At 51.2% G+C, this 19,630-nt stretch overlaps 15 protein-coding genes across 15 annotated transcripts; 6 read left to right on the plus strand and 9 right to left on the minus strand.

Moving 5' to 3' along the window:
* Positions 1 to 5: 5 nt before the first annotated feature.
* Positions 6 to 1,568, plus strand: OGAPODRAFT_101176 (uncharacterized protein; the record flags this gene model as incomplete). Its single annotated transcript, XM_018353023.1, has 1 exon — positions 6 to 1,568. The coding sequence occupies one exon, from the start codon at positions 6 to 8 to the stop codon at positions 1,566 to 1,568; it is 1,563 nt and encodes a 520-aa protein (XP_018209689.1).
* Positions 1,569 to 1,586: 18 nt separating this feature from the next.
* Positions 1,587 to 2,734, minus strand: OGAPODRAFT_94598 (uncharacterized protein; the record flags this gene model as incomplete). The annotated part of the gene is made up of 2 exons (XM_018357576.1): positions 1,587 to 2,616; positions 2,657 to 2,734. 2 exons carry the CDS (start codon positions 2,732 to 2,734, stop codon positions 1,591 to 1,593), a joined length of 1,104 nt encoding a protein of 367 aa, XP_018209691.1. The 3' UTR covers positions 1,587 to 1,590.
* Positions 1,587 to 4,850, minus strand: OGAPODRAFT_16754 (uncharacterized protein). The gene has a single exon (XM_018354645.1). The coding sequence runs from the start codon at positions 4,794 to 4,796 to the stop codon at positions 2,760 to 2,762; it is 2,037 nt and encodes a 678-aa protein (XP_018209690.1). The 5' UTR covers positions 4,797 to 4,850; the 3' UTR covers positions 1,587 to 2,759.
* OGAPODRAFT_94600 (uncharacterized protein) lies at positions 4,825 to 5,656 on the minus strand (the record flags this gene model as incomplete). Its single annotated transcript, XM_018357577.1, has 1 exon — positions 4,825 to 5,656. Exon 1 carries the CDS (start codon positions 5,611 to 5,613, stop codon positions 4,825 to 4,827), a length of 789 nt encoding a protein of 262 aa, XP_018209692.1. The 5' UTR covers positions 5,614 to 5,656.
* Positions 5,657 to 5,690: 34 nt separating this feature from the next.
* Positions 5,691 to 6,104, minus strand: OGAPODRAFT_8998 (uncharacterized protein; the record flags this gene model as incomplete). The annotated part of the gene is made up of 1 exon (XM_018356951.1): positions 5,691 to 6,104. The coding sequence occupies one exon, from the start codon at positions 6,102 to 6,104 to the stop codon at positions 5,691 to 5,693; it is 414 nt and encodes a 137-aa protein (XP_018209693.1).
* A 125-nt stretch (positions 6,105 to 6,229) lies between these two features.
* On the plus strand, positions 6,230 to 6,808 carry OGAPODRAFT_16755 (uncharacterized protein). The gene has a single exon (XM_018354646.1). The coding sequence runs from the start codon at positions 6,236 to 6,238 to the stop codon at positions 6,689 to 6,691; it is 456 nt and encodes a 151-aa protein (XP_018209694.1). The 5' UTR covers positions 6,230 to 6,235; the 3' UTR covers positions 6,692 to 6,808.
* Positions 6,809 to 6,855: 47 nt separating this feature from the next.
* OGAPODRAFT_16756 (uncharacterized protein) lies at positions 6,856 to 9,546 on the plus strand. The gene has a single exon (XM_018354647.1). The coding sequence runs from the start codon at positions 7,335 to 7,337 to the stop codon at positions 8,667 to 8,669; it is 1,335 nt and encodes a 444-aa protein (XP_018209695.1). The 5' UTR covers positions 6,856 to 7,334; the 3' UTR covers positions 8,670 to 9,546.
* OGAPODRAFT_9001 (uncharacterized protein) lies at positions 8,767 to 9,928 on the plus strand (the record flags this gene model as incomplete). Its single annotated transcript, XM_018356954.1, has 2 exons — positions 8,767 to 9,851; positions 9,874 to 9,928. The coding sequence occupies 2 exons, from the start codon at positions 8,767 to 8,769 to the stop codon at positions 9,926 to 9,928; spliced, it is 1,140 nt and encodes a 379-aa protein (XP_018209696.1).
* On the minus strand, positions 9,547 to 10,417 carry OGAPODRAFT_101185 (uncharacterized protein; the record flags this gene model as incomplete). Its single annotated transcript, XM_018353024.1, has 1 exon — positions 9,547 to 10,417. The coding sequence occupies one exon, from the start codon at positions 10,415 to 10,417 to the stop codon at positions 9,971 to 9,973; it is 447 nt and encodes a 148-aa protein (XP_018209697.1). The 3' UTR covers positions 9,547 to 9,970.
* Positions 10,418 to 10,615: 198 nt separating this feature from the next.
* On the plus strand, positions 10,616 to 11,318 carry OGAPODRAFT_16758 (ribosomal protein L10; the record flags this gene model as incomplete). Its single annotated transcript, XM_018354648.1, has 1 exon — positions 10,616 to 11,318. The coding sequence occupies exon 1, from the start codon at positions 10,657 to 10,659 to the stop codon at positions 11,314 to 11,316; it is 660 nt and encodes a 219-aa protein (XP_018209698.1). The 5' UTR covers positions 10,616 to 10,656.
* Positions 11,319 to 11,707: 389 nt separating this feature from the next.
* On the minus strand, positions 11,708 to 12,412 carry OGAPODRAFT_38594 (uncharacterized protein; the record flags this gene model as incomplete). The annotated part of the gene is made up of 1 exon (XM_018355364.1): positions 11,708 to 12,412. A coding segment is annotated over one exon (705 nt), but the record flags the coding sequence as incomplete, so codon positions are not given.
* Positions 12,413 to 13,736: 1,324 nt separating this feature from the next.
* On the minus strand, positions 13,737 to 15,503 carry OGAPODRAFT_88971 (uncharacterized protein). Its single transcript, XM_018356923.1, has one exon. The coding sequence runs from the start codon at positions 15,280 to 15,282 to the stop codon at positions 13,810 to 13,812; it is 1,473 nt and encodes a 490-aa protein (XP_018209700.1). The 5' UTR covers positions 15,283 to 15,503; the 3' UTR covers positions 13,737 to 13,809.
* A 107-nt stretch (positions 15,504 to 15,610) lies between these two features.
* Positions 15,611 to 16,516, minus strand: OGAPODRAFT_77028 (uncharacterized protein; the record flags this gene model as incomplete). The annotated part of the gene is made up of 1 exon (XM_018356261.1): positions 15,611 to 16,516. The coding sequence occupies exon 1, from the start codon at positions 16,367 to 16,369 to the stop codon at positions 15,611 to 15,613; it is 759 nt and encodes a 252-aa protein (XP_018209701.1). The 5' UTR covers positions 16,370 to 16,516.
* A 128-nt stretch (positions 16,517 to 16,644) lies between these two features.
* Positions 16,645 to 16,847, plus strand: OGAPODRAFT_9007 (uncharacterized protein; the record flags this gene model as incomplete). Its single annotated transcript, XM_018356956.1, has 2 exons — positions 16,645 to 16,666; positions 16,699 to 16,847. 2 exons carry the CDS (start codon positions 16,645 to 16,647, stop codon positions 16,845 to 16,847), a joined length of 171 nt encoding a protein of 56 aa, XP_018209702.1.
* Positions 16,848 to 16,891: 44 nt separating this feature from the next.
* Positions 16,892 to 19,628, minus strand: OGAPODRAFT_16759 (uncharacterized protein). Its single transcript, XM_018354649.1, has one exon. The coding sequence runs from the start codon at positions 19,604 to 19,606 to the stop codon at positions 16,925 to 16,927; it is 2,682 nt and encodes an 893-aa protein (XP_018209703.1). The 5' UTR covers positions 19,607 to 19,628; the 3' UTR covers positions 16,892 to 16,924.
* Positions 19,629 to 19,630: the final 2 nt, after the last annotated feature.

Below are 19,630 nucleotides of genomic sequence, written 5' to 3' on the forward strand. Positions count from 1 at the left end.
CGTTAATGTCGCCGGTCCGCACCATCGACGCCAAGCACGCCCACGGCGACGAGGACCTGCTCCACGAGATCGGCTACAAGCAAGAGCTCAAGAGAACGTTCTCCACGTTGCAAGTGTTTGGTATCGCGTACAGCATCATGGGACTTCTGCCGTCGATCGCGTCGGTCACGGGCACTGGGCTCGCCTCCGGGCCGAGCGGCTTTCTGTGGTCTTGGCTAATTGCGTCGGTGTTCATCTTTCTTCTTGGCGTTTCCATGAGCGAGCTTGCGTCCGCCATCCCGACCAGCGGCGGGCTCTACTTCTGGACGTACCACTACGCGCCAAAAAGCATCAAGGTCCCGCTCTCGTACCTGATTGGCCTGTCGAATTCGCTGGCCCTCTGCTCCGGGCTCGTGAGCATCGGGTACGGAAATGCAGAAGAAATCTTGGCAGCAGTGTACCTTACAAAAAATGGAGATTTCGAAATCACCACGGGAAAAACGTACGGCGTTTTTGCTGCATGCATATTTGCACAGGCCCTGTGCACCTGCTTTAGCTCGAAGCACATCGCGTGGCTGCAGACCACGTCGATGGTGTGCAACACGGGCATCATCGTGCTGTTTCTGATTGCGCTGCCCATTGGAACCTCCGTCAACTCCACCTTCAACGATGGCAAGTTCATCTTCGGCACCGTGCAGAACTATTCCGACTGGCCCACTGGGTGGCAGTTCTGCCTCTCTTTCATGACAGCCGTCTGGACCATCGGCTCGTTCGATTCCTGCGTCCACATGTCTGAGGAGGCCCGAAACGCCACGTACGGAGTGCCCATCGGGATCATGGCCTCCATCGGTGTGTGCGGCGTTGTCGGCTGGTTCATCATCATCTGTCTGACCGCGTGTATGAGCTCCGACGTCGACGCCGTGCTTGCCACAGAAACGGGCTTCCCGATGGCCCAGATCATCTACGACTCGCTCGGACGCAGGTGGGCCATTGCGTTCATGTCCCTCATGGCCGTCTGCCAGTGGCTCATGGGCTCCTCCATCTTGACGGCCCTGTCGCGGCAAGTCTGGGCCTTTGCCCGGGACGACGGCCTGCCGTTCGCCAATGTCGTGAAGGTGGTGCACAAGACGCTGAAAGTGCCGATCAGAGCAGTGGTGTTTTCGTCGCTTGTCGGCTGGCTCATTGGCTGTCTGTGTCTGGCAGGCTCCACCGCCGCCAATGCTCTGTTTTCGCTGGGAGTGGCTGGAAACTATCTGGCATGGTGCATGCCCGTTTTTCTGAAGCTCACCAGCGGAAAACACCTGTTCAAGCCCGGAGCGTTCTACCTGGGAGACTTCTACTCAAAGCTTGTCGGGTGGACAACCTGCGCATGGGGAGCCTTTATCATCGTTCTGTGCATGTTCCCGTCTGCCAAAGAGGTGGAAAAGGACACCATGAACTACACGGTGGTCATCACGTGCGGAACGTGGGTGCTGTCTTTGGTGTACTACTACGTGTACAAGTACAAGGTGTACCACGGCCCACGCTCCAATCTGACTCCAGAAGATGTCATTGAGGCTGCCGTGGTGCCGGACAAACAGGAGATATAATGTCAAAAGCAATTGATTCTCGTTACAAAAGCCGCACGTAGTTGTAAGGGAAAATACCGGTGGTGCCGTCGGTCAGCTTCATGCCGCGCCACCACCCTGGGTTGCTTCTGTCCAGGACCTTGATTCGGTCGCCCTCGCGGAAACTCAGGTCGTCGGGCTGCGAAGCATCGAAATTGTACATGGCCACGCACGTCTCTGCGGGAGCCGTAGTTTCGAGGACCTTCATCTGCAGCTTGTTGAGCGAGATCTGGTGGAATTTCACCACAGAGAGCTGTTCGATCGATTCGGCAACACGCTCTTGAGCAGCAGTGAAATTCCGCCGCATGTTTTCCATATCAGTGTCGTACTGCAACATCTCAAGGTCGATCTTGAACTCGCTGGACAGAGACGCACACGTGGCGTACAGGTTGTGGAAAATCGTAAAAGTAGCAAAATAGGTCATCACAAACACCTGGCTCATGATCTGCCTGACGATCAGCATGAACAGTGGCAGCTCCATTTTTAGTTTGTTGTTCAGAAGGTCGTACTTGAGCTTGGCCTCGTGGAGTTTTTTCTGAACCTCGAACTTGCGTTTGTGCTCTTTCAAACTCAAGTCTGGCTTGTCTGCAAGCTTCCGGACCTCCTGCTGGTATTTTTCGTAGTCCAAACTTGCGTAGTTGCGTTCCTTGATAGCCCTGTTGGCGTTTTTAATCTGTTTTGATATTTTTTTCAAGTGCTCGCCAACGCGTTCCTCAAATAGCTTGGTCTCCTCCTCCATCCCAGGCTGGAGCATCTTGTATTGTTCGACGTACTGTGTCGCGCGATCAAACATCGATAGCTGCTGTTTATTGAGGATCCCGCCTTCACACTGGCTGCTTAAGTCTCTGAAACACAGACCGATCGCAATACTGTGTGTCAGTAATCTCGACATCGAGTTGCGGTGCTTCTGCAAGCTCAGCTCAAAGGTCTCAAACTGCTTATCAATGCCCTTGATTTCGGAGACAATACTGTCAAACTCGGGATCAGAGATCCTTTCTGTGGACCCTAGCTTGTTGATGTATTGGGGAGCCTACAATTAGTGGCCAATGCTCCCTACTTACCCTTTTCACGACATTTGTCACGTCGTACCAGTCAATTTCAGGCCGAGGCAACTCGTTGACTGCTTTCTGGAAGCTGGAATTATTCATGTTAAAATGATAGCGCGCCAAAAATTTAGGAATCAGGGTTTTCTACCACCCTTTTTTTGCTCGGATGGCCATGGTCGTATCCCGGCCACGCGCTAATTTGCCGCGCTCTCTTTTTTGCAAAAGAGCTGGTATTGTTGTTTATAAGCACTTTGTCCAGCTCGAGTTTCTGCTCGTCGGTGATATCTTCCTTCAACTTCTTCACTCTCTCTTGAAGCAGCCGAGACAGTGCTTCTATCAGCTTGCTCGAAAAACTCTTGTCGATCGGCAAGTTGCCCAAAATCACCGACCGCAACTTCTTGACGATGGCAACAGCATTGAGAGTGTCCTCGAAACTCTTTTCCTTGCTCGATAAATACTCTGGCGGGTTCAGTACTAGCATCGCCGCATAGTACAGCATCACATGAATATGCACCGGAGCATACTTTAAGGCTGATAAAATATCGGTATCGCCCAGCACAAGGTTGAGCACCGTCTCCGCAGACGACAGAGCCATCTCCGTCGATACCATGCGCGACTGCCGGGGAGACAGTTCCAGCTCATACTGGCCCTCGTCGTCATCGTCGCTACTTTCTGTCTGCTGGATGTTCTGGCAGCCCTCCTCCAGATTCTCGATCTGGTCGGAATCGACCTCCTTCCATCGTGGAAGCTCGTCTCCCTCCATGTGCAATGACCTCACCGCGGCCGAGTTGATGTGCATTTTGGCAAAGTTGTAGTATATTAGTGTGCTTTTGCTCGACCAAATCGGGGCGTTGTTAAAAGGCGAGAGCATGACAGTCCACTGGACCATCCACTTGTCAAGCTCCAGGTTCGTCTTAAACGGTAGTCCAAACGATGCGGGAGCCATAAGATCCCATGCATCGCCCTCAAACACCTTGCTAATCGCCTGGTTGTATTCCACCTGAGATACCAGTCGCAGGTTGGAGTAGTTTCCTTCAGAACCAGCCTCCTCGGCGCCGTCTTCAAGAAGCAGGTGCCGGCTTTCTTTGAGTGTTCTGTCCTGTGAATTCATCAATGGCTGTCTATTAAACACCAGGGATTGCTGGCCATCGAGGATGTACAGGAGATACCACAGCTTGAGCTTGTTTTTGTCGGAAACCTGAGAATTCTTGGACCGTTTGTTCAGCTTCAGGTTGCTGGCCAGCTGGAGAGCCATTCCCGTGAACATTTGGTTCTCCTGGAACCACAGAGCACAAAAGCACAGCGCAAGCACGGTGTTAAACGTATCAAGCTCTGTGGTCGGGACTCGCACGAGCAGATGCTGGCTCATTTGATGAATCAGTTGTTCGAGTTGGCGGAACAAATGGCTGAGAAGCGGGTGGTGGATAGATGCTATTGCACACACGCTGGCAAGCAAGAGAGGAGAGTGGTTCCACAGCTCGTTGACAGAGTATTGCGATATGTTGAATCCGAACAGTTGAGGAGAGATGTTTGAGTCGAAAAACCGGAATAACTCCTCTGCCTCGCTGAGCGAAAGAATATCGGCCAATGAGCGTGGTTCGGCAGACCCGTTCCGCGGAGCACCCTCCGAGGAAGCTTTTAGAAGCAAGGGCCGCGATGGAGACTCGGGAGTTTGTAGGATGGTCAGGATGTTCCCTAGCTTGCTACCAAAATCCTGCAGCCGGTCCTCCACCGACGAGTGCCAGCCAGCGCCTGGCTTTGTGTGGGGCGGATTCAAAATATGCGACAGCGATGCGTTCCGGCCCGTGTTTGCGTGGGACACCGGAGGAGAGTGCGTGGAATCACGCTTCCGAGTGTCTTGCGGAGGAGACTTGACGATTTTGGACACCTCTTTTGTGCTTGCATCCCCAACCACCTTGTAACTGGCAATTTTGTACTCGTAAACACACTGCAGGTTCTGTGCACGGCATCTTTTGCAGCTTTCGTCGTTACTATCCTTTTCGCATTTGACCTTGCTCCTTCGACACAGCGTGCACGCTTTGGGCCGTTTCTCCTTTGCTTCGTCGCCTTGAACAATTTTTGCCGTCGCCCGGTTGCGTGAAACATCGCTCATCAGCCGCTGCTGCTGGTGAGGATTGGGCAAAATCGGCAATTCGCCGGTCATAACAAATCGCGAGATAAAACTTTTTTTTTTACTCCAATAGCTTTTTGATAAATTTGTAGCCCGTCTTCAGCATCTCCTGTCCTGTGTATGCATTTTTGTTCCGTTCAAAAGTATCCGGCAACGACTCCATGCTGTAGTCAATAAACTCGTCGGATTCGGTGTCGGAAACCTCGAAGTTGCGGAATGCCCTATTCAAAGTGTGTGCTTCGTGTGTATTTAGAGCAAACAGTACCTTGAAGGGAAATGGGGCTATTTCAACGCTGGCGATCGGAGGTATATGCAATTTGTTTGCGTCCACGTACTCCAAAATGGCAAACAGGTTGTTCTCAAAATCCTGTTTGTACAGATCGAGCTTGCTGGCTCCGTTGACATCAAGCATCGAATTCTTATTATTGAGGATATCGATTTTGAGAACCCATTTCTCCCAGCAATTGGCGTACTTGGCCATATTTGGAGACACTGATACCAAAGACGACTGCGACTGCGACCGCGAGTTCGGGACACTGCTATTTGGATGCGCAACCTCGCGGTCGTAGAACTTGAGAACCATGACGCCTTTTAACACCATGTTTTCGTTCGGGTCAACTGTCGACCGGGACGCCTCGTGCGAAAAAGCATCGGCCAGCGCCTGCGCCTTGGCATCCACCAGCTCCTCAAGCTCAGGATTATTGGCTAGAGGGTAGGCCACGCCGTAGAAGCTGCTTTGCGAGGCACTAACACAGCCAAATAGCCGGTGGAACAGAATTGACCACAACACACCGCGCACGTAATCCGCAGCGGTCTCGAGGTCGGCCACTATTTTTAGTTGGAACTCCATCTAAAGAGGATCAATAAATAAAATACAAAAAAATAAAGGTGATAAGATATGAGGTAAATTAGCGTGGGCATACATAGTTATGAACATGCGCGTTCGAGCTCTAGGAACTCGACGAGTTCTTTCTGGCGGATATATTTGCGTTCGTTGAGCCATGCACGGCGATACACTTCCAGGAGGACAAGCGACGAGTCGTCCGAGGACGCAGGTCTCGTGTGCTGCGAGGTTTGTGACAACGGCTGCTGTGTGGGTGGTCTGGAAGCTTCCTGATGTGTAGCTGGCTGGGGAGGCACATTTTCGACGTCTATCGGCGTTGCTGTCTCCGCCAGCGACGCATCCTCCTTGACTTCGCGCAAGTCCTCGGGCACGGCCAGACCACTCTTCAGGCTGCCGTTTCCGTCGTCGACCTTCCGCCGGACGTTGTTTCTCACCATGGGAGTCAGCGGCGTAGTAGGCGATCTCTTTTGGGCATTACGATACGGCGTGTCACTCATGTAAACAAATAAAAGCTCGCGCACGGCCGAGAAAGCCTTTTGGGGGGTGGCATTACCCGGACATTATCGGCTGAAAAATTATTTCCCACGTCCGCAAAAATACAATTTTCGTTCTATTTCCTGATCACAACATGTCCACCGAAAGAACTTTCATTGCAGTCAAGCCAGATGGTGTCCAGAGAGGTATCTTCCCAGAGATCCTGAGAAGATTCCAAAACAAGGGTTTCAAGCTTGTCGGAATCAAATTGACCCTGGCCAACGAGTCTCTGCTGAGAGAGCACTACGCCGACTTGCAATCCAAGCCATTCTTCCCATCCTTGCTGTCCTACATGATGTCTGGTCCAATTCTGGCCACCGTTTGGGAGGGAAAGGACGTTGTCAAGCAAGGTAGAGCCCTGTTGGGTGCCACTAACCCATTGCAATCTGCTCCAGGTACCATCAGAGGTGATTTTGCTTTGGACATGGGCAGAAACATCATCCACGGTTCCGACTCTGTTGAGAACGCCGAGAAGGAGATCAATCTGTGGTTCAAGAAGGAGGAGCTTGTTGACTACAAGCCAACCATGTACGGGTGGATCTACGAGTAAAAGCGATAGTCATGTTCATAGAGTCGCCAGTAAACTTAGTTAGTCATGCTGGAGTTTAGTGCCAGACCTGATAATCAAGTAAGGTGAAGCAAAATAGATTCTCTCGTGTTGAAATTATTTTTATTTTATTTTCTCCCATTTTTTTCAAACTTTTCATTCCATGTCGAAAGTACCACAAATATACTGTAAGTAAAACCACCTTCCCGCACTAACTCCAGGTCGCCAACCGCGAACAGTGCAATTGATACAAGCCCAGCCGGTTTTCAAGCCGGTGGAGAACTTCGAAGCACCCACATTGGAGACCAGATGCTCTGCCTACTCGCCCAACGGAACGCTTTTTGCATACACACAGCCGAGCTGTGTGACCATCTGCGAGGCCGATACGGGACGCGTGCTTTTTACCATTCCTGTTGGAGACGTGTTTGACTTCCAGTTCTCACCCAAAGGGACGTTTTTGACCACCTGGTCCAAACCAACAAAGTTGGACGATGAGTCCGGGAACTGGGCCAACAACGTCACCATCTGGAAATTGGACCTGGCCAGCAGCGCTGGGGTGTCCATTCAGTCGTATCTGAATAAGAGCCAGTCGGGCTGGAAGGCCCAATTCACAAGCGACGAGTCGATTTTCTGCCGGATGATCAACATGCACCAGATCGACTTTTTCAAGTCGCATGAGCCAGGCCAGAAAGCCATCTACTCGATCAACGTCAAGGACCTTGGCCAAATTCAGTCATTCAAGATGTCACCGGGCAAAAACCCGTCTCTGGCGCTGTTTGTACCGGGATCCAAGGGTAAGCAGTCGTACATCCAGGTGTACTCTCTGCCCAACGTCAAGACTCCAACTTCCCAGAAACAGTTTTTCAACGGCGAGTCGTGTCAGTTCACCTGGAACGATCTCGGTACCTCCATTCTTGCCCTGGTCAGCACCGATGTGGACTCGTCCAACAAGTCCTACTATGGCCAGACCACGCTGTATTTATTGGGCATCTCGGGAGCCTTCGACCAGCGGATCGCTCTGGACAAGGAGGGACCGATCCACGACATCACGTGGTCGCCCACGAGCCGTGAGTTTGCCGTGATCTACGGCTACATGCCGTCGCAGACGACGTTTTTCGACGCCAGAGGAAATGCCATCCACTCTCTGCCGCAAAACTCGTCCAACACCATCTTGTTCTCTCCACACGCCAAATTCATCCTGGTGGCAGGATTTGGCAACCTGCAAGGCAACGTCGACATTCTAGATAGACAGAACAAGTTTGCCAAGGTGGCCTCCTTCAAGGCCTCCAACACCTCGGTTTGCAAGTGGTCACCAGATGGCCGCTACATTCTGACGGCCACCACGTCTCCGCGACTGCGTGTCGACAACTGCGTCAAGATCTGGTACGCGAATGGCTCGCTGTGCTACGTCAAGGAGTTTCCAGAGTTGTACAGTGTCGACTGGAGGTTCCAGCCGCTGAGCGACTTCCCGCCTATCAAAGGCCTGGACGAGTGCTGCACGCCAGACATTTCTGCCGTCGAGTATCTAGCCAAGAGGGCTAAGATCTCGTCTGCAGCAGATAAGCCTGCTGGTGCGTACAGACCGCCTCACGCTAGAAACCAGCCGTCCGAGCCGGTGAGAACGTTGGCGCAGAGAGAAGCGTTGCAACGCAAAAAACAAGTGCCGGGGGCAGTTCCTGCGAAAAAGGCGATTCCGGGCGCAGTGGAGCCTGCAAAGCCGCAGAAACAGCAACAGCAGAAGAAGAAGAAAGGCGAGGAGAAGTCCCAGCCGCAGAAACAGGAGGCCGAGGCCGGAGTCATTGGCGGAGTCATCTCGTACGAGGAGAAGAAAATTAGAAACCTGCTGAAAAAATTGCGTGCCATCGAACAGCTCAAAGTGAAGAAGGAGAACGGAGAATTTCTGGAAGACACTCAGGTGCTCAAGATCCAGACAGAGCCCCAGGTCCGCAAGGAACTGGCTTCTCTAGGCTGGTCTGAATAATTGGAAAACATCTGTCAATCCTAGATCGGGCATGCCGTGTTTTTTAGCTACTACATTTAATTAGATATCAAGTAATTTGGGGGTTATATTTAATCTCATGGTTTCCTCCACCAATGGCGACTCTGTGCTTCTGCAGAATCCCAAGGTCCTCAATGCGATCGCCACCGGCTATGAGTATTCCAATTCGATCCCGCTCAAGGTCTGGCTCCGATCCGCCTCCACCATGCTTAAACATGCCCGTTATTACGCCACAGACGGAAACGTCTCGGAAACGTACGTGCTTTACCTCCGATTTGTCGATCTGCTTGCAAACAGGCTCTACAAGCATCCGGAATTGCGCGGCTGGAGACAGCAGAAGGACGGCGCCGCCAATTACCAGCTGTACCAGAAGTTGTGCAGCAAAATGCCCGAGATCATGAGTGAGGCAGAACGCATACGAAAAATCCTGGACGAAAGATACGCCAGGCAGCAGAAAAAACAGGAACGAGCAATCCAACGCCGTTCTCCTGCCACAAAACCCAAGACAGCGTCCGTCGCCGCTCCGGTGACTCCCGAACCCCAGCCTGAGCTCGACGCAAGCTTGGCTACAAAACTACGTTCGCTCTCCTCCAGCAGCGCCAATAGCCCCCAAATCAAACTGGAGATATCGTATCCAAACGAAATTGCGTTAGAGAGCCCGAAATCAGAACCAGTTGCTCAGAATGAGCCGGCTCCAACAGTTCTCCATAAAACTGTCAATTTCACCGAAGGAGGATCTCCGCTGAGAACCGTGTTTTTGCCCCCAAAATTAGTGGACGAGTTCCTTGCCATCGCCAGAAGGAACACGTCGAAGAAACTCGAAACCTGTGGAATATTGTGCGGGAAACTTAATAGAAACGCATTCTTCATCAATTATCTTGTGATTCCCGAGCAAGACTCGACTCCCAATACATGCAATACAAAAAACGAGGAAAAACTGTTTGACTTCATCGACAATCTCGACCTGTTCGTGCTCGGATGGATCCATACGCACCCCACACAATCGTGCTTCCTGTCGTCAGTCGATTTACACACGCAAAACTCTTACCAGATCATGCTTAATGAAGCTATAGCAGTTGTCTGTTCTCCCAAATTTGAGCGCCAATTGGGGATCTTCAGACTAACAGACCCTCCAGGAATCCCTGTCATCACCAACTGCAACCAGTCGGGGTTCCATCCGCACGAGAGCGATAATCTATATGTCGAATGTGACCGAACGTCAACGAAAACGGGTCATGTAGTGCTGAAAGATTTACCGTTCCAAATCAAAGATCTCCGGTGACTTACTCTACAGCCATTTCACCCGCAAACTCCTGTTGCGCCAGACTGTCCTTCTGGTCATTCTCCTCCAGCTGCGTGCTCAGCAGTTGTTTTTTCAACTCCAGCCTAGCAGGCTCTTTCTGCTGATACTCGTTCACTTTCTCGATATACTTGTTCAAATTGGTTCCTGCGGCGGCCTCGGCCTCCAGTTGAGTGTACGGAAGTTTGCTCAGGTTCTTGACCCTTCTTTTGTGAACTTTGCCCTTCAAATGCGCGCCTAGGGCCTTGTTATCGAGGAAATATTTTGCACAGTGGATGCAATAATACTGGCCCAATCCGGGCTTTGTCTCGTCTTGAGGCTGGTGTTTGAGGCTCTGGATCGACTCCTCAGTGGACAGGTCGCTGTGTATGAGGTCCAGGTCTCTCGTTCTCCGCTTTGTCTTGTATCTCTTTACCGAATACCGCCCCATTATAGATATGAAAAATAATAATTTTTTTTGCAGAAAATTTGATCTGTGGCAAAGGCGGTGTGTGGCGAGTGACAAAGACCAGTGGCGCGGATTCTTTTTTTTTCTCCTCAACCCTGGGTCATGTGACAGACCTCAGGGCTACACCACATAAAAATTTTAACACCGTGAAATAATTACTAATCTCCAATATCTATAAAGTGAGTATAACGCCTTCTTCGATTAAAGGCTAACCGTTCAGAATGGCTAGAAGACCAGCTAGATGTTACAGATACTGTAAGAACAAGCCTTTCCCAAAGTCGAGATACAACAGAGGTGTCCCAGACCCTAAGATCAGAATCTTCGACCTTGGTAGAAAGAAGGCTAGCGTTGACGACTTCCCACTGTGTGTCCACCTTGTCTCCAACGAGTTGGAACAGCTCTCGTCTGAGGCCCTGGAAGCTGCCAGAATTTGCGCCAACAAATACATCACCAAGATGTCTGGAAGAGACTCTTTCCACATGAGAGTGAGAGTCCACCCTCACCACGTTTTGAGAATCAACAAGATGTTGTCGTGTGCCGGTGCCGATAGACTGCAGCAAGGTATGAGAGGTGCCTGGGGTAAGCCACATGGACTGGCTGCCCGTGTGGATATCGGACAAGTTTTGCTTTCTGTCAGAACCAAGGATTCCAACAAGGACGTTGTCGTTGAAGGTTTGAGAAGAGCCAGATACAAGTTCCCAGGTCAGCAAAAGATCATCATCTCCAAGAAGTGGGGTTTCACTCCATTGAACAGAGAGGAGTACGCTGCTAAGAGACAAAATAACGAGGTCAAGGATGACGGTGCTTACGTCAAATTCCTTTCCACCAAGGGCTCTTTGGAGGAGAACATGAGACAATTCCCAGAGTACTTCCTTGCTTAGGTAGGTAATGAAAAGTGTGTCTATATCACAGAGTAAGAGAACCAACTCGTTGTTTCTATTAATGTACACAAACTTATGTTTCGGGACTCCTTCGTATCGTCTGTTCCTCGTTCAATGTTTTGTACGCCATGTCGATGTAGTCCTCTTGCGACAGGAAACCCCTACCAGCCTCGCAAACGTGGATACTTTTGACCCACTCGCTCTGCCAAATCTGGTAAGACCGCATTCGGTACTTTGGATCTGGGTTAAGAATGTTGTATAGCACGTACCGTCGCGAGCTGGCACAAGGGCCCTTCGAGATGGATTCTATCTGATTGAAAGTTCCTTTTCTCACGAGCCGAAACTGTTTGTTTGCAGACTTCGACTTCGTTGTGTAGTCGTAAATCGCCCTCGTCTCGAGGAAGTGCTCGTAGCTCTCGTCACTCCGTTTTGCAATCTCCCAGACGTACGTGCCGTAGAGCATCACCAGATATATAATGCCGAGCGACCAGATGTCTGCAAGTCGCGGATCGTAGCTTTTGTCCGGCACAAACTGTTCAGGCGATACGTACCGCTCGGAACCGCACGCTCCTTTGCAAAACTGCACCTTGTCCTCCCAGGCCGTCTTGAAGACGGCCGATGTTCCGAAATCGATGATCTTGAGCTGTCCCTTGCGTGTCAACAGCAAATTCTCCACCTTTAGATCGTTGTGCGAAATACCCACGGAATGCAGGTACGTGATGGCGTTGAGGATCTGCTTGAAGAAGCAGTCGCATTCTACCACCTCCAGACCGTTTGTCATGGCTATCAGAGTGAAAAGGTCGCCGCACGGCATGAACTCCATCACTTGCGAGTACGTCATTGTCACAGGGTCAACCATCAAATCGTACACGTTGATGACGGCCTGATGCGTCAGGGATGACGAGATCATGAACTCGGACGTCACACGGTTTCCAAAATGGTGCAAACTCTCTCCCGGGCGCTGTTTGAGCTGCTTGATGGCGAAAAGCGACTTCTTTTTCTTGTTGTTGGCATTCTGCAAGGCGGAAATACAAACCGTACCAAACGAGCCCCGGCCTACCACGCCCCCAATGTGGCCGTACTTGGAGCTCAACGTCATTTTCTTGCTTTTGGAGTGCTGCAGCTTTTCTTTGAATTTTTCCGGCTTTTCTATTTTCTCCATCATCAGATTCATAAGCGCAAGTTGGTCTTTGCCTATGATCGGCTCTATAAGCTGATCATCCGCCTCGTCGTCAAAGTCGTCGTCTTCCTCTTCTTCCGAATCGTCGTCGGAATCTGAATCTGTGTCAGAATCGTCGTAGTTCCAGCGATAATTCTTGGGATCGCTCTTGAGCTCCATGAGCTGCAGTGAGTACGAGTCTGGCAGCAAACTAATACTGTTTTCAATGCTCACAAACTCATCGTCTTCGACTTCTCTCTTCTTGGTCCATCCCCACCAGGATTTGGTGTTTTTCGAGATTGGTGTCCGGTACTTGAGGTAGTCATGTTCGTGGACGGATCCGTCCGGGGCTATTTTGAGCCGTCCGTTCTTAAGCCTCATTAAATGTTCTCTCTGAGAGTTCAGGTGAATTTGGGAGTAGGAAGCGGACGAGGTGTGTTTGAGTGGATTATAAGGGTGCTGAGTGCTTTCCGAGTTCGCCACAGAAACAGAACTAGAACGCTGGCGCGAATTGTTCGAGTTGGACCGAGAAAGCGGTGGCGATAACGATTCCTCCGACAAGTTGTTCCCGAGAAACTTCGACATGAATTTTCCCGAACGGCCACGAGCAGGTGCCTGAGATACGACCGACGACGAAGACGAAGCGTTGGACCCGCTAGGTGGGATCGACGCTGGCGGTCTTCCTGGTTTTTCGGAACTTTCTATCACGCTGTCCAGGTCGTTTTCTGCCACCGGAGGCATCATCTTGAGTTTGCTGAGCGAGTCTACCAGCTCAGCGTTGGAAATGACCTTGTGTTCCGCAGCAGATTCCAGCTTCGGCGAGCTGTTGGAAGACCCAGTAGATTTGGGTGGGGACGCAGCCTTCCTTGTCTGACTTCCCGAACCCGCAGCCCGGTCCATCCTCGAAGCCTGATGTTCGTGGGGATTGAATAGATTCTTGAACCTGGTTACCGTGGAACTGCGGCTCCGGCCTGGAAGACCGTGCGGAAAGTCAGCCACCGACGAGTTCGACATTGTTTGGTACAAAGAGAAATCTGAGTCATCCTGATTGATCATCACGCTGGGCTGGGCCTTGGGCGACTCAGAGGGCACGCCCTGTTTTCTGAACAGCGGCATCAAATGTATACCAGGATCTGGACAAATGCGATGTATACAATGTATACAGGCAACAGAAGGCTGAAAGCTGTTTCAAAGTCAATAACTAGAGCTGTGCCTGGTTCTTTGGGCGAAGGTCAATTAATTAGTGTATTTTTTTTTTCTTCTTGCCCCATCTCCGCCACCGTTTTTTTATACATCCCTACACGGGAGGACCGAATAAATATATGCTATTATACCTATAATGGCTGTTCTGGTGCCTCTGCCCGGTGGTCAATAAATCCGTGCTCTTTTTCGTAAATGTGAGCGCTCTCCTGCTGGTCTGCTGCCGTCGGAACGTGCTTGGTTCCCCGCAGCAAATGCGTCACGTGAGCCAGGTCAGAGTTGGTCACCTGCTCCCAGAACCTGCCTATATCGGTGTTCTCCACGTTTCCGGCAAGATGCTGCCGCAACAGATGCCGTCCGCGCTCTGTGTTGCTGTGAGCATAAATATTCACGTCCACAGCAGTGTGGCCATGGGTAGACCAGCCCACCTCGGCCCTCACAGACACCATCTCCACGAGCAGATCGTGTATTTTCTCCTGGTGCTCCAGCAGCCGGAACACCTCTTTGTCGGTGTAGTCTGCAATTCCAAGGTCGTTCTCCAGGATTTCTGTCTTAATGAACTGTTCGAGCTTGTGTTTCTCAGAGTTGAGCTCCCTGAAGTTCTGGAACTTCTTGCGGAGATATTCGCCCGACTTGGTGGCATTCAGCAGCACCTCTGGCTTCCATAGATATTCAGGGTATCCAGGGCCCACCTGGCGCCCCACAGCAAGCCCGCCAGTCTCGTGATCCGACGTGGAGACCATGAAAGTCTCTGTTTCTGCCGAGTCGATGTAGTCAATAACGGCTTTGAACGCCTTGTCGTAGGCCAGCACCTCACGGACCTGTGCTGCCGGGTCGTTCGAGTGGCCCGCATGATCGATTCTGGACCCCTCGATCAGCAGGAAGAAGCCCTCGTCCGAGTCCTTGGTGGCATCAGTGAGCAACCTCAGAGCAGTCTTGACCTCCTCCTCCAGGCTTGGGTACTCCGTCTCCTCCCTATCGAGATCATAGGGTATATTGTAGTATGCAACCAGAGCCAGAAGAGGTAAGGAGGCGTTGTTGCCCAGTTGCAACTGGTCGAACTCCTGCCTGTTTGTGACCACCGTGTAATTCATCTCTTTGGCCTTTTCCAGCAAATTTGTCTCGTCGTCGCGGCAGCCCTGTGGATGCGACCTTGGCAAATAGAAACAGCTTCCTCCTCCAATCATCAGATCCGTAACCGGACCGAGGGTGGTGTCTAGTCCCAACTGCTGGTTCGCAATCAGCGACTGCATGAACCGGTAGTCAGCATGGGCATTAAAAGAGGCTGGAGTGGCGTCTGTAATGCCTGTCGTCACCACGAGACCCGTTTTGTAGCCTTTCAACTTCAGAGCCTCTAAAATGGTTCCGCACGGCTGCTTGTTGCCATCCACTCCAATAGCGCCGTTGTAGCTCTTAAGAGCACATGAAAACGCAGTCGCGCCCGCCGCAGAGTCGGTGATCAGCGAAGACGCGCTCCTGGTGCGACTGGAGCCGATGAAGTACCTGTCCAGAGTCAGCACGTCTTCAATGTCTAGGCTGTCTCTATATTGTCTAAAGTAGCGAGCCATATTGATAGAAGAAGGGCCTGTACCATCCGTGACCATCATGATGATGTTCTTCTTGCCGTTGGCATAAGTCTCAACGGCGTTGCCGTCGTCCTTAAGGCCCCGCCCCAAGTTGATAAGAGAAACAAAGAAGGAATAACACAGCAGACAGATAAGGGCCACGCGAACCTTGCTGCTCTGGTGCGACCGTCTCGCCGCATACGGCACCCCGCCACGCTCGCCGTCAAGCAGAGAATCGGCCAACGGGGCCGGTTTCAAACGATCTTGGTTCCGTTGCATAATATATAACGTGCCCAGATCCGTATCTGGCTTTTTTTTATGATTGTGTTTCATATATTACATAAGCAGGAATAAGCCAGGTCTATATCGTTTATTCTGACTCGGGCCGCATGTCGGGCGACTTGGCGTGTTGGTGCGAGTACTCGGGGCTCTGGATAATGGAGTCGATGACGTAATACTGGAAACTGTTCATGATGAGCGGAAATATGAGGACCACAAACGCGACCTGGAGATTCGGTACAGCGTCGGACCAGGACAGCAGCCAGTAGGCAAAGTGGACCAGAAACGGGCACACAACCAGCAGAATGTAGATTATGAGTTTCATCGACACGAGTCCGATGAAATACAGTGCTAGTTGCTTGAAATAATACGAGTATCGTGGTGGATTGCCGTATTGCCCAGACTCGATTCCCTCAATTCCTGCGTTTCTGGCGAGAGTATATATAACGTGGAGCAGGCCCCAGAGTATAGGAATGCCAATGGTTGTGTCGAAAAGGATGTTCAGGAAGTAGTAGTCGCAAGGATTATCGAAGTCTGGTTCTGGAGGTGACGGTGCGTTTGGCGGGCCTGGACGTGCTGGGCCAGCAAAATAGTACGGCGACGTTTGATTCGGTAGGGATGCAACCCATTTGTCGGAGTTGCCGCCGACGATGCTCATGAAAACGTTCAGCATGTGGATACCCAAGGCCCCGATGACCTGCTTGGACACGTCGAAAAACCATATTTTCCAGGGTCTGCGATTTGGGTACTCGCGGTAGCGCTTCCACACAAGCGACGAGAGAGCAAGCACGCCCAAAAATGCCTGGATTACCAGTGCAAACGGGCCCAGAAGCTCGCATTTATCTGACATGACAAGCAATAAATGGCTGAATTATTTTTGCACAGCCGAGAAGATGGTGTAAGGCAGGTGCCAGAGAGTGGAAGGGTGCAGTTAATCGTCTTGGGGGATAGTCAACATCAACCGTTGCAGGGCCGGTACGGCAAAATTTGGGGAAATACGTAAAAAGCAGGCCTAACGAATATTCAAAATTGTGGATCCATACGGCTCTACAAATGCCCCTTTCAGTCTGTGATATTTAATAACGAAATTATTTAATTCAAATTATTATTTGTCAATTACTAATAATGTCGGAACATGCCAAACAAAGTAAGTACACAGCTCTCCAAGCTAACAAATAGACAAGCCTAAGCCCTGCTGTGTGTGCTTGGATGAGAAGCAGCAGAGAGACCAGTGTCTGCTGACTAACGGCTCGGGGTCTGAAAAGTGCACAGACATCATCGAGGCCTACAAAAAATGCATGAGAGGCTACGGATTCGAGACCAACTAGACTGTCCCTAGAGACAGCCACATGTACATAGTTAGAAACTCCTGGTTGCTGTTAAATTAAACTATTTTTAATAGTGTTTACTCGACGTAGTTGGCCACGAGCTCGCTGAGCTCTGCGTCACTGGATCTCACCTGACTTTTCATCATCATGCCCTTGGAGCTGCTGGCCAGACGCACAATAGCGGCAATCTTGTCGCCGGCGATACTCTTACCATAGAGTTTGAGCGTGTGACTGGAGCTCGAGGCCACAACGTCTGTTGACTCAACAGGCATCATGGACATCGTTTTGACCAGCTTCAGAACAACGTCCTGGAGATCCATGTTGGCGGCGTCTCCAAGATTAAACACGGCCACACTCTCGTTTTGCAGCTCGTCCCAAGCGTGAGTGAAGTTGCCAGTGAACGTTGGCACCACATAGTCGCCTGGCACAATGCTGAGATCCTCGACCTGGTACTCGTCTGGGAAGCCTTCCTCGCCCTCTGCTGGCTCGCCAGTCGACGGGTCGACGTCCTTGGTGGTGTAGGACAAGGTATTGCCAAACACCGCAGGAACTATGCCTTCTGGTCTGCTGAACGAGACGTAGATGGACCCGCTAGAACCGGCCTTGAGAACATCAAGAGGCATGAGGAACTCTTCCGTGTAGTCTTCATTATCTGGCTGGGCCACAATCGACACGTCTTCCAGCTGGATCTCGGTCAGCGTGTTCTGCACGTTGTACTGGAAAACAACATATTTCTCAAAAATGTGTTTGACTGCAGTGACCACAAACTCGGTCTCCTTCTCAGTGAGTTCCACAACTGCAGATGAGTGCAGCAGACGTCCGTAAGCAGCAATCTCTGGGATGGCACCGAGCTCCTGCGCGTACTGTTGTTGCAACAGAGCAAGCTTGGTGGACTCCGGCACTTTTTCTTCCTCGAGCGAGGATTCATGGGCTTGTGCGGTTGGCTCATCGTAGATCGTGGTCTTCTCCTTGAATTCGGCAGCCTTGGCCTCCGTCTCTGTCATTGTAGGGATAGCCTTGATGTCGAATGGATGGACAAAGTGTTCCTTGTCTGGGTTGTTAACGTAGAGAGCGAGCTGCTGCTCAAGAACTGGAAGAGAATACTTGAACGTAGGTGCGATGAAGTCCTTGGCCTGCTCGATATCCTTGGTGGAAAGCAGCTTTAGAGACAGTGCAGCTCTGTCTCTGACCTCGTCGTCAACGTCCTGCAGACATCTTTCGAGCAAAATCTTGATACTCTTCGTGATAGATTCGTTGCCGATGAGTGCAAATTTGGACAAAGCAATAACGGCAGACGAGCGAACGATCGAGTTCTCCAGAACAACACGGTTGTATATGTGCCTGATATACAGAGTCGGGTTTGATGTCTTTGGTCCCTCCTCTCCCAAAAGATGCAAAACTCTAACTGCCAGTTCCGTGTACTCGCAGTCCTCGATGAACTCGCATAGCATTTCCAAGGCCAGCTCTCTAGATTGCGGGATGAACTTGATGATGTCGAAAATCGCCTCTATGATGGCATTTTTAAAGTTGAACCCTCCCTCGTCTCTCAGCACGTCGTTCAAGAAGTTCAGCATAGATTGGTGTTTGTCTGGGAACTTGAGCGACAGCGTCTTTATGGCGTCGATGACAATAATCTTGAACTCGTCAGAGATGTCGTCCATGAACCCGCCGATCGTCTTGACCAGTCTGTCGACGTTCTCCGAGTTGCCGGTCTTGAGCAGCGTCGTGATCGCGTAGGTCGACACGGATCTGTTCGAGTCGTTGATCAGAGACTCCAGCTCAAGGTTGCACACCATGATTTTCTCCGGGCTCTTCATGGCAATCTTGTTGAGAATTCTCACGGCCGCAAACCGCGTCACCGTCCTTGGAACCGACAGCAGCGTCTGCAAAGTGTTGATGGCTTGCATCTGCTGTTCTGGCAGGAATCTAGGCAGCGACAGAATCGTCTTTGCAGCCTCCAACTCGACCATGTCGCTCTTGTGCTTGAGCCAGCCAGGGAAGAATGGCCACAGCGTCTGGGTGAGGTTGGGGTCCTCTTCGATCAACTTGCCAACGTATCTTATCAGCTGCACCGTGGCCAGCGAGCTTTTCAAAGGCTGCTGCGTGTTGAATTGCTGGATCATTTTCATCAGCGCCATTTTGTCGTGGTCTCTCAAATGGTACAGCAGACCCAACGCGTGGTACTGGTAGGTATACGTTGCTGTGAGGAGCTTGTTGGCACCGTAGTGCTCGTGCATGTTGTACTGGGTCTGCGGAAACACCTTATTCGAAGAGATGGCCTCCTGTGTCTCGTTGGTCCATCTTCTCACAACGTCCTTGGCCACAGGTAACAGGTGGTACGACGAAACCAAAGCGGCGGACGAAACGTTTGGATTTCTGTCCACAACACAATTTTTCATCGCTCTCTCGGCAGCATGGATGGTGCTGCCATCCAAAACCCGCGCCAGTGTTCTCACAGCGTTGGGCTTGTACAGAATGTCGCCGCCTTGGATATCCTTCATGATCGAAGCCGTCGCCATCAAAATGTCGTCCGACAAAGAGCACAATTCCTTGATGGCCAAATAGACCAGCTGTCTCAACGAGCTGTCGTTGTGGTGGAACAGCTTGGACGTGGAAAAGAACAGGTTAGTGGCCTCTGTCTTGGGGAAAGTCTCGCCCGCATACAAAAGTCTCAACAGCCTCGACAACAACAGTCTGCACCGCTTGGCGTGGATTGGACTGGCATTGAACGCCTGCAAACACTCCTGGTATACGGTCATTTTGTCCGGCAGCGTGCCGGAGTC

The sequence above is a fragment of the Ogataea polymorpha genome (assembly GCF_001664045.1).
Source record: "Ogataea polymorpha strain NCYC 495 leu1.1 chromosome Unknown OGAPOscaffold_5, whole genome shotgun sequence".
NCBI classification, from domain to species: domain Eukaryota; kingdom Fungi; phylum Ascomycota; class Pichiomycetes; order Pichiales; family Pichiaceae; genus Ogataea; species Ogataea polymorpha.